At 56.6% G+C, this 15296-nt stretch overlaps 1 protein-coding gene across 2 annotated transcripts; it reads left to right on the forward strand.

The window, feature by feature from the left end:
- Window positions 1-3406: 3406 nt before the first annotated feature.
- On the forward strand, window positions 3407-13416 carry PAOX (polyamine oxidase). 2 transcript variants are annotated; one of them, XM_032311986.1, is made up of 7 exons: window positions 3407-3754; window positions 4295-4781; window positions 5549-5748; window positions 7376-7628; window positions 10203-10318; window positions 10689-10846; window positions 13017-13416. In XM_032311986.1, exons 1-7 carry the CDS (start codon window positions 3571-3573, stop codon window positions 13158-13160), a joined length of 1542 nt encoding a protein of 513 aa, XP_032167877.1. In that variant the 5' UTR covers window positions 3407-3570; the 3' UTR covers window positions 13161-13416. The 2 variants fall into 2 exon arrangements, with proteins under 2 accessions (XP_032167877.1, XP_032167878.1); XM_032311987.1 differs by having other exon boundaries at window positions 3408-3754; window positions 10206-10318.
- The last annotated feature ends 1880 nt before the right edge of the window (window positions 13417-15296 follow it).

A 15296-nucleotide genomic window follows, 5' to 3' on the forward strand; every position in this document is an offset into this window, starting at 1 on the left:
TTCTGCCCAGGGCTTTATGTCCCCACCTGGGGGCTGTGCAGCAGCCAGGTGCAAGCCATCGGACTCGGGATTTACCTCACAGGAGGATCACAGTCTGACGGGTGTTGTCACCTAGGAGCTTTCCCTGTGCGACAGTGACGCAAGCCCTGGGTCGGGGGGCAGTGCACAGCCAGCTGTCAACGACCGTGTTGGGGAGCTGGGATGGGTGCAGAATGACAGCAGGCCGTTCCTGGCAGTCACTCATGGGCGCCTTGACCTGCTTGGTTTCTTATATGACCAGCCACAGAAACCGTTCAGTATCAGGAGAGGGGGCAGCCTTGGTCTGGGCACTCTGCAAGGATTTTCAGACACCACTTTCTGCCGATGGCAACACCTCTCCCAACATCATTCTTCAAAAACCCACGCACCCCTTGCATGTATGTTTCATTGTGAACCACATATTTATGTATATTTCTATGTCCATTTTCTGAATGCCATAAGGGGGATTTGTCTTTATTCCGGGGCGAGTTCTGAGCACCTTGAATTTGTTGAACAGGTTCCCTCATGTTTAAGAAGCTGTTCAATTACCAGTACTGGCCCTAGGCCATTCTGGCAGCAGCTTGGACATCTGTCTTTGCACAGAGGGATTCTGGAAGGAGGCACAGTTGGAGGTGGGTCTCCAGCACCCAGAATGCTGACCCTCCCCACTCCTGTCCATTCTTTGGCTTCAAAAATACTAGCAGCCAGACCTATATGCTGCAGGAAGAACTCTGGAAGACCTTACTGGGGAGCCTGGCCAGCCCAAAGGAAGGACTTAGAGATACTGATGGGGGGTTCCCCATTTAACAGCCCCCCACCCTGAGCAGTGCAGAGTCAAGCTCAAATTCAATGAGCCCCACTTACAAACCTATTTCCAAACATCCCTTTGGCCTATTCCTCCTCATGAGCAAACAGACACTATTCGCCTGCGTGTAAAGTGTCTTCCTGGAGGATAGAAACAGAAGAAACAATTTGGAGCAAACCTCCCAAAGCAGGAGAATGCCACTTCAGAGTTTCTTTTTATATCCTCAGACATCGCTTCCTTGAAGAACAGCACATTTCTCTAAAAACAGACATGTGTGGAAGAAGAACTCTTGGAAATTAAACTCTGTGACAGCAAAAACAAAAGCCTCATAGGGAGAAATCCTGCAGAAAGCAGAGCAACAGGTAAAGATGGAAAACAGGAGCGAATACACCGAGCATCCAAGGTTCAGTCTGAAACCTCTGATGTCCTAAAGTAGGAATTTCATTTAATTTTTTTAAGATTTTATTTATTTATTTGACACATACACAGTGAGAGAGGAAGCACAAGCAGGGGGTGTGGGAGAGAGAGAAGCAGACTCCCCGCTCAGCAGGGAGCCTACTCAGGGCTCGATCCCAGGACCCTGGAATCATGACCTGAGCCGAAGGCAGACACGTAATGACTAAGCCCTCCAGGTGCCCCTAGAGTAGGAATTTTAGAAAGCGTAACAGCACATGGGGGATAAATCATTGGTGGAAACAACTGATTAGTGAAATAACCCATGAAAGAAGTTCCCAGGACTGATGGACAGAGTTTCCAGACGTTGAGTTCCCAACATAGTGAAAGTCCAGGCACATGGAGGCACCACACTGTGAAATTTCAGCAAATGATCCTAAATATTTGAAGGGCAGAACAAGCCTCCACTGTGGTAAAGGATTATAAATTTGAGTGCCTGTGAATCTTTTTTTTTTTTTAAGATTTTATTTATTTGAGAGAGAGAGAGAGAGAGCACGAATGGGGGGATGGAGAGCGGACAAACAGATTCCCTACTAAACCGAGAGCCCAATGCAGGGCTCAACTCCATGACCCTGAGATCATGACCTGAGCTGAAAGTCAGATGCTTGACCCACTGAGCCACCCAGGTGCCCTTGCCTGTGAGTTTCCTAACAGCACTCCTAAAAGGGATGAGACAATGCCTTCACAGCCTGCAGGAGGAGGTCTCTAACCTAGAGTTCTATACTTAGGCAAACTACAAATCAAGTGTGAGGGCGAAACCAAGACATTTTCAGATTCACAGTATCTTAAAAAAATGATCTCCCAGACACCTCTTCTCAGTTTCACCCAAACAGGTGAGTGAATTAAGAAACAAGAATAGATGGCCGAGGAGGGCCCGCACAGGGGGACAGGAGGGAATCCTCTGCGACATGGAGAGGGGAAAACCCAGACAGAAAGACCATCTACCCAGTCTGGAGCTGACTTAGGAGTGGTAGCTGAAGGCTGCAGAGCCTCCCATCCCGGCAACCCTCACTGGCTGGAACACGGGGCCACAGAAAGTCCACGGAAGCCTCCCAGTGGGTTAGGACAGCAGGATCTAGCGCATGACTAAGAAGGAATGACGTGCCCTAACACCCTGTTACAGGAAAGCGTTTGGGCAGAGGGCAGAAGCTTTCTAACCCTCACAAGACAGTAGAGAACAGACCTTCCTGAATTAGGGCAGTTCTCTAGAAAGGCCTGCGTGCTTGAATACGCACGAAATGTCTCCTGGGGCGGGTGGCGGGGAAGGGGCCCCTTTCTCTTGAACTTTGTACCTCGTGTGTATAAACTCCTGCGCCCACACACACTCAGAAGAGCCCCACTTCGGACGCGCTCAGCTCTCCCCGCCCCACCCTGACACCACCGCCCGCCTCGGACTTTCATCCATAGGCTCCCCGGGGTCCCCGGGCGAAGGCGCCCACCGCGCTTTTCGGCGGCAGGAGAGAGGCACCTCCTCCACCTTCTGGTCGCCTCCCCCACGTCTCCTTCGGAAGGAGACACGAGCCGCCCGCACGGCCGGCGCCATCCTCCCTCCGAGGGGACACGCGCCCACGTCGGCCAGCAGCAGGCCCCCGCCCCGCACAGGCCGACGGCGGGCACACTCCCACGCAGCGGCGCTCGCCCACACTCCGCCCTGCGGCCCAAACGTGGGCGGCATCTCTCGCGGAAGCCCCAGGCCCAGCCCAGAGGGTCACGTGGTGTGGGCGCAGCCCGGGCGTGGCCTCCGCCGTGCTCCTCGCTCCACCTACCCGCCCCGCCCCTCGCTATCGCTCCGCCCCTCCTCGCCCCGCTCGTCCACCTCCAGCTCCGCCCCGCCCCTCCGTCCGCCTCGAGCCCTCGCCTCGCCCCTCCCCATCGCCCCGCCTCCAGACCCGCCTCTCCCAACCTCAGCCCTCGCCCCGCCCCCATCGCTCCGCCTCCAACTCCTCCCCTCCCGTCCTCCTCGAGCCCTCGCCCCGCCCCTCCCCATCGCCCCGCCTCCAGACCCGCCTCTCCCAGCTTCAGCCCTCGCCCCGCCCCCATCGCCCCGCCTCCAACTCCTCCCCTCCCGTCCGCCTCGAGCCCTCGCCCCGCCCCTCCCTATCGCTCCTGTCCCGGCTCGCCCCCGCCCCCAGTCCCGTCGCCGGTCGCCGGGTGCCCGGACCCGGTCCCACCCATCCCCATTGCTGCGCCTCCAGCCCCGCCCCGCGCCCCACCTCCCGCCCCTGCCGGGGATCCTCTGCGCTCTCCGCGCTTTGGGGCGGCGGGGGCGCACGGGGACTGCCCGGGACGGCGCGATGGAGTCGAGCGGAGGCCGCGCGGAGGGCTCGGGCCGCGGCCCGCGGGTGCTGGTGGTGGGCGGCGGAATCGCGGGGCTGGGCGCCGCGCAGAGGCTCTGCCGCCACCCGGCCTTCCCGCAGCTGCGGGTCCTGGAGGCCACTGCCCGCGCCGGCGGCCGCATCCGCTCGGAGCGCGGCTTCGGTAACGGCCTCTCCCGGAACCCCTTCCCCGAGCCCATTTCCGGAGCCCAACGGGTGCGGCCCGGGCTCTGCCGCTCCCGGTCAGCCCTGCACCCGGCGTTGGCCGACCCGGAAGCCTTGCCTGCCCGCTCTCCCCCCTCCCGCCCCGCCCATGAATGAGGCCGAGTTCACTGGTGCCTGAAACTCAGCTGTCCCGTTGGCAGGGCCGGCCCCTGCCGGGGAGGGTAGCCTGTGTCTCTGCAGTCCTTCTGGTTGTGTCCCTCGAGGAGCTCCCCCTCCAGCCTCCGGGTCACCCCCAGGCACCCCTTCTGCCCCCGTAGCGGCTCTCTAAATGTCTTTTGAAGGCGGCCGCAGGCCAAATGTTCCCCTAAAACTAGGTCTGAGCAGGCCCTAGGACTGTAGTCTTCAGGGACCCTGTGTCCTCTGTTGGGGCTTTCAGAGCATGTTTGGGGAGGGCGGGGCTGGTGCGGTCCAGGAGAAGGGCTCAGGGTTGGCCTTTGTGGGGAGAGAACCTCCAAGTCTCATCTGCTGCCCCTGCCAGGTGGTGTGGTAGAGCTGGGTGCCCACTGGATCCACGGGCCCTCACAGGGCAACCCGGTCTTTCAGCTGGCTGCCAAGTACCAGCTGCTGAGGGAGAAGGACTTGTCAGAGGAGAACCAACTGACCGAAACTGGGGGTCATGTGGGCCTGCCCTCCGTGTCCTACGGCAGCTCTGGGGTAAGTGTGAGCCGTGAGCTGGTAGTGGAGATGGCGAGTCTGTTCTATGGTCTCATAGACCAGACTCGGGAGTTCCTACACACGGCGGACGCCCCAGTGCCCAGTGTTGGGGAGTACCTCAAGAAGGAGATCCGTCAGCGTGCGGCCGGCTGGCCCGAGGATGAGGAGACCAGGAAGCTCAAGCTGGCCGTCCTCAACAGCTTCTTCAACGTGGAGTGCTGTGTGAGCGGGACCCACAGCATGGACCTGGTGGCCCTCGTGCCCTTCGGGGAGTACACCGTGCTGCCAGGGCTGGACTGCACCTTTCCTGGGTATGTGCATGTCCCACCCACCGAGTCAACCCTCCGTGCGCCGCCTCCAGGCACCCCAGGCCTCTCTCCATACACCCTTGTCCACCTTCATGTACCCTGGGACCTCCTCCATGCACCCAGGTCCCCTCTGAGCCTCCCCCCCTTTATGGACCCTGGTCCCTGTCCAGGTACTCTGGTTCCCCTCCATGCACCCTGGGACCCTTTCCATTTACCGGTTGAGCTTCGGGAAGTAGGGGAAGGGTGAGAGGGCCAGGAGGCCATTTGTCTTCCTCGTTTTAGAGAGATTGCCTGTTTGTTTCTCTAGTTTTGCTCACTGGGGAAAAAGAATTATTTTCAAGAAAAGATGATTAAAAGAAGGCCGTACCTCTCATCACGCTTTCTTCCTCTCGTGTTTATGAGGCCTCTCATGTGCTAAGTGCTGCGTAAGGCTCCAGCCTCTGTGATGGACAGATAGCCCACCCCTGTGGTGGGTGGCTGTCCCCCACCGAGCACTCAAGAGGCCCTCACAGGACTGTCCCGCTGGGCTCTCTGGCATTACCACCCCAAGGCTCCCGGCAGGGGAGGGCATTTGTGATCAGAAGCAGGTTCCAGGTGGGTGGGGAGGAACCCTCAGTTACCTCCATCTGCTCACGCTCCCCTGATCCCCTTGTCAGCCTGGGCAGTGGTGTCTGTGTTCCTGAGGAGACCCTGCCCTCCTCCCACTTCCCTGCAGGGCCTCCTCCGATGGCAGCTTCCTCTGAAAACGCCCACACCTCTGTGTCTCCTAGGGGCTACCAGGGGCTCACAAACCACATAATGGCCTCCTTGCCAGAGGACGTGATTGTTTTTAACAAGCCTGTGAAGACCGTTCACTGGAATGGGTCCTTTCAGGAAGCCTCGTCTCTCGGGGAGACGTTTCCAGTGTTGGTGGAGTGCGAGGACGGAGCCTGCTTCCCTGCACATCACGTCATCGTCACTGTGCCCTTAGGTAAAGCCGTTGGCCCCGTCGGGATTCCCTTTGGTCCCCCACCGCCGGGGCCCCGGCAGCAGGCTCTGGAGGGCCGGGTCCGCTGGTAGCTCCCGTTTTCAGTCTAGCTCCCAACAGGATTATTCGCTCGTGTTTGTAGCAGCTGCGTGCTTCGGCATTGAGTCTCACAGTGAGAGAAAACGTGTGTCTTGCTCCTTCCAAGGACGGTTATGGGAAGGCGGGGACGGCCTCCGGTTCCCCCAGCTGGGCTTTCTTGGAGACGGAAGTGGGTGTGAGAGCCAGCTCTCAGGTTCCGTCCTGGTGTAATCAAGGAATGGCTCGAGCACACGGTTCTGTTTGATTCTAGATCTGACGCCCGAGACAGAAGCTCTTTCGGCGACTTGACAAAAGGTGGAGGCGGCTGAGCCGAGCTGGGCCTGTGCCGTCTCACTGACCCCGCAGGCAGCTGGGGACATGTATCTCCCTGTCCTCTTGGACAGAGGCGGATGGAATGACAGCAGTTAGTTGTGCAGGTTCACAAAGCTGGCAGGGCCCGAGCTGAGGGAAGATGTGGGTTCCCGGGGTTCCTTCGGGACGGGATGCGGCTGTGGTTAGCTCGCTCAGCACCCTGCTCCTGTCTCCCACACGTGCAACCACACTGGACGTACTAGCATCGTCTTCTGCTGCTCTGTCTGCCGCCCCCTGCTTTCTCGGTTCATCCGACGTCTGTCAGTGCGCCCCAGTCAGCACCCCACCCCCCGCCCCGCCAGCGTCTGTGTTGCAGTGCTGCCTGCGGGGCCCCCCGCTCTCACCAGTGGATGCGTCACTATGTCTGCTGGTGTGGCTCACCGGGAGCGGGGACACCGGTCACACTTTATAGGCACGTAGTATTTCCTTGTACGTGAGGGTCGTTGCTGAATATTCCTTAGTTGATGGAAATTCAGCCTATTTTCACTTTTTTTGTTTCACAAAGCATTTTCCATCTGTGTGGTGGAAACACAAACACTTGTGTGACTGTATCTGTGGCATAAATCACGGTGGTGGGAGCTGCCGGGCTGAGGGTCTGGGAAAATGGGACTGTGGTGGGGGGCATGGGACCCGTCTGTGGGCCCTTGCAGCCTCTGTGGGTCTGTTTCCTCCTGGGCTGTTTGTCCTTTACTTACCGGCTTGCAGGTTACCTGTGTTGTAAGGAGACTGGCTTGTGCTGCAAACAGTCCATCTTGTTGTCTGACTCTGGCCCAGAATTAAATTTTTTTGGCATGCAGATTATTTTTCCTGTGGCTTCTGGAGAGAGCCTGTGTGTTGTGGTGCTTCTCCACACTATCCTGGAGCAGCGGGGTCTGCAGACATTGAGAGGCAGATAGGTTTCGAAGTGAGACAGTGTCCTACAGAGCAGTTTGGGTGGGGCATGACAACTGTCCCTGCCTGAGCAGGTCCCTCCACTGCGGTGTTGATTACTGAGGCCGAGTCCAGCCCGATTTCTGGGAGCCCAGCTGAGCTGGGGCTGGTGTGGGTCTCGAGTAGACATGGGCTCTGGATGCCTCCTTTTGCTGACTCCTCTGATGGGCATCTGGATGGGTTCTGGTGGCTGTCAGTTCCAGTTTATGAGATTTACGTGGTGTAAGTTGAGTCCACTTGTGAATTCCAGGTTTTCTTAAAGAACATCTGGACACCTTCTTTGAACCACCACTGCCCACTGAGAAGGCAGAAGCGATCAGGAAGATGGGCTTTGGGACCAACAATAAAATCTTCCTGGAGTTTGAGGAGCCCTTCTGGGAGCCAGACTGCCAGTACATCCAGGTGGTATGGGAGGACACGTCACCCCTGGAGGACGTCACGTCTGAGCTGCGGCACGTCTGGTTCAAGAAGCTCATTGGCTTTTTGGTCCTGCCTTCCTTTGAGTATGTATGCTGCTTGAGTCTCTCTGAGGACTCGCTCAGAACCAGCATTGAGGAGCTGGTTCGTTGGCCTTAGTTTGGCTGTTGATTCACTGGGAGGCATTTCTGGGGCATTTCTGGGTGGGTTTCCAAGGGCACCCAAGGGCACTGATGATGGACACTGTGGCTCTAACCACTGCAGGGCTGGATGGAAGCCTCTTGCAGGCAGCCTGTTGGTGTGTCTTAAGTGCTAGAATGAGCTTGTGGCCGGGAGGGCGTGTTCAATCAGTAAGAAAGTGTTTACTGAAATTCCCAGGAAGCTGGGGTGTGTAGGTTACAGAAGGAATTTGAAACATGGAAGGGTCTGTAACTGGGAGACAGTATCTCAACCTGATGCAGTAATTGAGGAAACACCCTTGTGTTTCCTTATAACTCAGGAATCAAAGACCCATCCGTGGCTAAGTTGGTTGGTGGGCTTGGTGCCGACTCAGAAAACAAGAGCACGAATCATTTAGGGACAGAGGGACGATTTTTCCCGCAAGAGCCAAAGATGTAGCCAGTGTGTGGTAGTCGATTGGCAGATGTGAGTCCAAGTTTCCACACACAGATGTGGCAGGATTGGAGACCATATTCTGGGCCTGGAGGACAAAATGCAGGCATGCCTTCCAGCAAAGCTCATCCCCAACAGCCAAAGGAGCTGGGTGCGTGGGGCCCTCCCACCTAGGAGGGACAACTGTCCCACACGTGTCCTTTGCACTGAAGATAAGGCAGACATCCAGGGGCTTGGAAAGGTACCCAGGGCTGCGGATGCATAGTGGAGCGGTGGCTGGCGTGCTCGGCCAGCTGCCCCATGCCTGGCTCTGTGGCCTGTGCTCAGGACACTGGTGGAGACCACAGTCCTCAGGACGCTCTGTGGTCCAGGACGGTGGCCCTCACACTTTGTGGTCTCTGGACCCCGTTTCATACTCTAAAAATACTGAGTGTTCCAAAGAGTGTCCGTTAGGTGGGTTGTGTCTGTACATTTACCACACTAGAAATGAAAACGGTTAAATTAAAAAAAAATTTTTAAAAGATTTTATTTATTTATTTATTTGAGACAAAGAAAGAGAGAGAGAGAGAGAGCCCACAGCAGGGGAGGAGCAGAGGGAGAGAGAGAAGCACATTCCCTGCTGAGCAGGGAGCCCGAGTCAGGGCTGGATCCCAGGACCCCAGGATCAAAGGCAGATGCTTAACGACTGAACCACCCAGGCACCCCAAATGCTTATTCTTTAAACTGAGTAAATCTATACCATGTTAGCATAGATAGCATCGTTTTTGAGAGAGGGGAGGGGCAGAGGATGAGAGAGAATCCCAAGCAGACTCCACGCTCCGCGCAGAGCTTGGCATGCAGCCCGGTCTCAAGACCCTGAGATCACGACCGGAACTGAAATCCAGAGTCGGTCACCTGACTGAGCCATCCAGGGCCCCATTATACTTTTAAATGAAATCATGTTAACGTTTATTAAATAAAAATAACTATTTCTTAAACAAAGTTTAGCGAGGAGAGTAGTGATGTTTTGCCTTTCTCCTCCCCTCTACCGTCTGGGGTGGCCCGGACAGCTTGGCTCTCAAGGCTGTTGGAAGGTGGTGGGGCCGTGCCTCATTCCACTTGAAGCGGATGACACATCTTGACTCAGACACGCAGTCTGGAGAAGGGGTTGTGCTTAGTCTTCAGATGGTTGCAGGTGTTCTGTGAAATGGCACCGAAACTGAAGACGCAGTCGCTCCTCCTGGGCTAGGCACCGTGTGGAGTCTGGAAGCTCGTCGTGGACGTCTGTGCTCCGAACTCTGTGCCTGTGCTGCACGTTGAATGGGTCTTGCACCCGTCCCTAGCTTGGGCATTCCAGACACTGATCTGTTTCATGTACGACCTCGAAGAATTATGTTTATTAATATCACCATGGATCTCAGGAAGGTCTCTTGGTATTGGGAACCTATCGAGCTGTTGGTGGCAGATACAAGTTTTCTAAAATCGTAATTTTTGCTTGAGCACTTAAATTTCTTCATAGGCAGTAAATGCTTGCAGTTGGTTTCCTCGTGATGGACACACTGCTCGTTTCGAGAACCTGCCTGCCACACACCCAAGCTTGAATACCGGTCGCGGTAGAAATGGTGTTTGTGAAAGGAGCTACGCAGTTGGCAACTCCAGCCACTGCCCAAGGCTGTCCTAAAGACGGTGCCACACCAGCGTGTAGCAGAACTCGAGGTTTAATACAGTTAATGGTGTGCGCTGCTTCATCTAGGACATTCTCAAGTGAATTTGGTGTTTTTGTTCATTTATTTATTTTTCATGGGGTATGTGTCATGGCAGGACACCATGTGCTGGTCCCAATTCTGCGAAGGGATAGCCGTTCACTCCTGTGGGCCTTGCACGCCAGTGTGGATGTTGACAGAGTAGAAAAAGCAAACACTGTCTCAGCATTGTGGAAAGGGTTGTGGCCTCACAGTCCCTGGGGGCTGGAACCCCGGAGGGTGGGCTGTGGGCCACACCTGCTGTCGGGGTACCGCAGGGGCTGAGCACAGGTGAGCTGCAAGTCCTCTCAGCGTGTGTCTCCCCAGCAGGTCTGTCCACGTCCTCTGTGGCTTCATCGCCGGGCTGGAGTCTGAGTTCATGGAGTCGCTGTCCGACGAGGACGTGCTTCTGTCTCTGACCCAAGTGCTTCGCAGGGTGACAGGTACGGAGCGTGTGTGGCCGGGCACCGCGGGGGCTCCTCGCTGGCCATCTCTGGACAGGAGCCCAGCTTTGCAAGAACGAGCTTGGTGCTCTGACCCTCCAGGGACAGTCCTCCTGCTGCGAGTGGGGTCACTCAGTTCTTATGTCTGAGGAACTGAAATGGCTTTGCAAACACTTTCCATTGCCTTTTTCTGTTTCTGGGTGTCCTGAGTTAAGCAAAGCGGTAAGACAGGAGAGCTTCTGAGGAGTACACTCGTGGTGAGGTTTTCTTCCTGGGTGGTTTCCTTCAGTTTAAACCACGGGGTCTTAAAGGGAAGCTGGAGTGGGGCCAGGGGCAGTGGGGCCACACTGACGGGTGTCTCTGGGTGCAGGAAATGCCCAGCTCCCTGCGCCCAGGAGTGTGCTGCGCTCCCGCTGGCACAGCGCCCCGTACACCAGGGGCTCCTACAGCTACGTGGCCGTGGGCAGCACCGGGGACGACATCGACCAGCTGGCGCAGCCCCTGCCCACGGACAGCGCAGAGGCACAGGTGAGGCGGGCGTGGGCGGGGCTGGGACCCCTGCACTGGGTCCCTGTGCTTTCTGAAATTAGGAATCATGAAATATGCATTATTTTATCAGAATTTTATACGCACATAGCCTAAAGCATCAGAAAATCCTGCAGTGCTGGTACGAATAACAAACTTAACAAACCACGGTGGCTGCCAAGGGCCTCCAGCATCCCCTTCCCAGGCCCTCAGAGCCAAGGATCAGCTCCAAATACCGCATCTCTAAGTCTCACATGCATCTGCCTCTTTTTACAAAACACTCAGTCATGGAGAACTTCGGGTATGTGCATGAGCCAGCCAGACTTTTGGGCTGTGCGTGTGGCTTCAACGCTGTGCAGTGGCAGCCGTGGCCCATCCCCCACACCATGGGATGACAACATCGTTTTACTGCGGACACCCCAGAGTGGGTCTCTAAAGACCAGGACGCCCTCGGAAGATGTGTAACTATAGCAAAGCTGTCCAAGTTAAAAATGAATGATTATTCCTCTGTATGATCTGAAACTAAGGGCTCCGTTTCCCAAGTGCCTTATAATCTCTTCATGGCCTGCTTGTTCCATAATGTTGCTCCTTGGATTTTCAGTTCTTGGCACCCCTGTGGACTCTCCCTATGGCAGACAGGGTTTTAGGTCTCTTGCCCTCCTCTGCCCACTCAGCACTTAGCTCTGCCCCAGCCTCCCCATGTGTGGCGCAGTGCTCTTCGTGAGACCACTGTTCAGTGTTTCCGTCATCTGCTTTGCTCCAGGCCCCAAGGACACTGTGGTTCCTTCCCTGTCTGTAGATGCGAGTGTGCAACTGTGCGAGACTTTATGCGTGTGTGTCTGTGAGGCGCTGGGCCGGTGTGTGGAGGTGTGGCATGTGCAAGTGCATGTGACTGCGTGCACGAGGGAGGGAGTGTGCAGGGCCCCGATTTCTGTGCCCGTCTTGCCTGGACTCTGCTAACTCCTTCCGTCCTCTCTCGCGTGCTCCCCTACCCCCGAGTCAGCTTCAGCTCCTGACGCACAGCCCTAGCCTGTCCTGCGCCCCGTGTCCTGCCTGCCCCATGCATGCACTTTCTGGAACATTTGTTCCAGTAGCTCCCTGATGAGGGGGTGCAGGGGAGGTGAGTTTTTAGAGAAAGTTTGCCTGTGTGGAAATGTCCTTACCCCTTAGACTGTATGTTGCAGTCCTGCCAGCAAGTAACAAACCACCCTAAAACCCAGGGGTGGGAACAACCCCTTTGTTACGCTGACAGGCTCTGTAGGTGGGCACGTGGGGCCATCTCTTTCTGTCCATGATGTCTGGGGACTCAGTGGGGAAGACTTGACCTATGCCAGGGTCACTCGGGGTTGGGGTGGGGGTCGTCTGAGGCTGCTTGTCTTGTGTGGCTGCGCTGGGCTGGGACACTGACGGGGCCCCTGCCTGTGGCTTCTGAGTGGCTCGGGCTTCCTCACAGCGCGGCTGCTGCTGCCCACGTGGTGGCCCAGACATTCCCGTGGAGGAGGCAGCTGTGTCGCCTCCTGTGGCCCAGCTAGGATGTCAGAAAGTGCCACTCTGCCACACCCCACCACACAGTGGTCACAAGCCTGCCCAGATTCAAGGTCAGGACACAGAGGCTGCCTCTCTATGGGAGGCGTGTCCAGGAACTCGTAACCCCATAGGAGCCGCACGTGGGGAGCCAAGCCTGGTTTGAGGGGCACGTCCCTCAGTGTTCTGAACACGTTCTGCAGTGCTGCTCGGAAAGTCCGAAGCCATGCAGCATCCTTCCTTTCTTACCTCGTAGGAAGCCTGGAATCATCTCTGCTCCCTGTTCTTCTCCTCTGCTGCTTCCCTCTTTTGTGGGATTTTGTTGTTTGGATGGGGCGCTGGTCATTTTTTTTTGTTTTGTTTTTAATCTTTTTCCCTCCTAACTTCCATGTCTCTGGGTTTTCACTCTTTGTTTTGGGTGAAGTCCTTAACACCGCATCCCAAACCGTCTGTTGGGTTTCCATTTTGCATTTTCTCTTGATCGTGGGCGTGACCGTTGTCTGTGTTCTTGCTCACGCTTCCTGACCGGCTCAGAGCTCAGCGGGATTCATGAACAATAAAGCCACACACTTGCCATCAGCTCTGCAGCCACAGTGAGAGGCGTGAGGCTGCGGCCTGACGCCCAGCTAACCCCGGCTTTTCTTTACAGCTCCAGATACTGTTTGCAGGGGAAGCCACACATCGCACGTTTTACTCCACCACGCACGGGGCTCTGCTGTCTGGCTGGAGGGAGGCCGACCGGCTCATCGCTCTGCGGGACCCACAGGCACAGCTGCTCGGGCCCTGGCTCTGAGCCCAGCTCCGCCCCTCCAGTGCCACGGGGAGGCTGACACCGCCCTTTCCTTGGACAGACAGTGTCTGTCCTGGCTTGAGATTTGGGGATGTTAATGACAGCCTGCCTTTTCTGGTGACTGGAGGAAGCTCTCATCTTTCATGTCCCTGAGTCTGGCCAGGGTCTAGCTAGAGCTGAGTGCGAAGTGTTCTTGGAGAAATGAGGCATGGGAGGCTGCCGCTGCTGCTGGGGCAGCCACATAAAGTCTGTTAACGCCTCCGTGTCTCCTCGCTCTTGCTGCTCAGGCCGCGGCGCCCGTCACACCTGTCCTCGCAGGCCCCAGGCCTGGGCCATTGCAGGGCCAGGTGCCCCCTCCCTTGAGTTCCCTGGACATTGGGTGCTGTGGTTGCCCCTTGTCCCTGGCGCCTTCAGACATTCCCAAGCTCTCACTGCTGGTCCCAGGACCACGGTGACAGATACTTAGTGGACACCAGGTGTGCGGCGCTGGGGAAGGGCCAGAGAGCGCGGACATAGGAGTACACAGGGCACCCCATCCTGACCTGGGGCCAGAGGTTTTCCAGAGGAAGTGAATAAAAAATCCCTCCAGAGTGCAGAGGAGTGGGGTGGTTGCGGAGTCAGGGCGAGTGGGGGGCATGTCAGTGCAGTGGGCAGTGTTGGGGTGAGTGTGTCGGGATGCCGGGGTGCTCGGCTCTGCTGACCCCATCATACCTTGCTGCATTCTCAAAGTGTCCCAGGAACGGGTCAAAGCGCTGCCACTTCCCAGTTGAGGAGGGGACAGAAAGTCTGGAGGTCAAGGTCAGCCTCAGGGCTGCTCCTGCAGAGCTTGGTCTTCTTCCCAGGACAGGCCCAGGGAGGCTGGTGCTGTGGTCAGTGGCACTTAGGAGGAAGGTGCGGGAGCTGCAGGCGGTGGGGCTCGTGGCCTTGCACCCACCCTGAAGCCAGTGGCTCCTGCCTCCACTCGTGCCTCAGTCTGCAGCCTGTGATGGGCTCTGGTGGGGGCGGCGGGGAGGACCCTGGCTACAGGCATGAGCAAGCGTGTATGTGTGTTTGGGGGAGAGGTCTTGGGGCCATGCCTGCCTGGGCTCTTCTCCAGTCCCAAGTTGGCCCCAGCACGCCCTGCACAGACCCATCTCTTTCTTCCCCTCCTGGGTCAGATGGCCCCTCCAAGGGGGCTCCCCTGCTGCTGTCCCCGAGTTCTGCATGTGTGTCCACTGCTCTGTCACTCGAGTGTTTTGTGTGGGACACCTGCCAGTCAGCTGTGGGAAACCGGAATGCGACAGGGTTTTGTTTCAGGTTTGTGGTCCCAGGGCTCTGAGAGATGCTGCTTCCCTCTGTGTTGTTGACCTCCCAGGTTTCTTCAAGCCGCGTGCCTTGGGGAGACATTTTTTGTACCCCAGGGGACAAAAGTGAGCAGGGCACCTGCTGCCCTCTTGGTGGGACGGCAGCTATGTCAGGAGGGCTGGGGGCTGCGACCTCGTCCTCATTCTCATCTGGTGTCTGACTCCACCCCTGAGTCCATCATCTTGGTCTGGGAGCCGCCTGGGAGGGCTCACCTCCCGCAGTCCCGGGACCGTAGTGACATTTTTGTGCTGAGAATTCAAGCGTGTTTGGGATTTTAGCAGCTTTTCCCGGAAACTCCATTAGAGTAACACTCTTGTACTCACCGTGTGTGGGGGAGTTGCTGGGACTCAGAACTAAAGCTCAAACCTGACGCTGCGCAGAGCAGGGGGCCGCGGGAGTCCTGTCTCCGTGTGTTGACCACGGAGCGGGACCGTCTCAGCGTTTCCGAAGGCTTTGTTTAAAACGTGGTGTATTTGAAAAAGAAAAGGGGAATATTACATATATAGACTACACTTAAAGTATTTGAACATTGTAACCAGTTTGTATAAAGGGGCTGCTGAGTTGCATCACAGTTATGTTCCGAATACAGTCGAGGAGGAACTAGAAATTTTAAAATGTAGTTAACGTTAATATATCTATGAATTCCTTAAAAAAAAACAATTCCATGGGCCACCTGGGTGGCTCAGTGGGTTAAGCCGCTGCCTTCGGCTCAGGTCATGATCTCAGGGTCCTGGGATCGAGCCCCGCATCGGGCTCTCTGCTCCGCGGGGAGCCTGCTCCCCACCCCCCCAGCCC

Source organism: Mustela erminea, chromosome 14 (assembly GCF_009829155.1).
Source record: "Mustela erminea isolate mMusErm1 chromosome 14, mMusErm1.Pri, whole genome shotgun sequence".
NCBI classification, from domain to species: domain Eukaryota; kingdom Metazoa; phylum Chordata; class Mammalia; order Carnivora; family Mustelidae; genus Mustela; species Mustela erminea.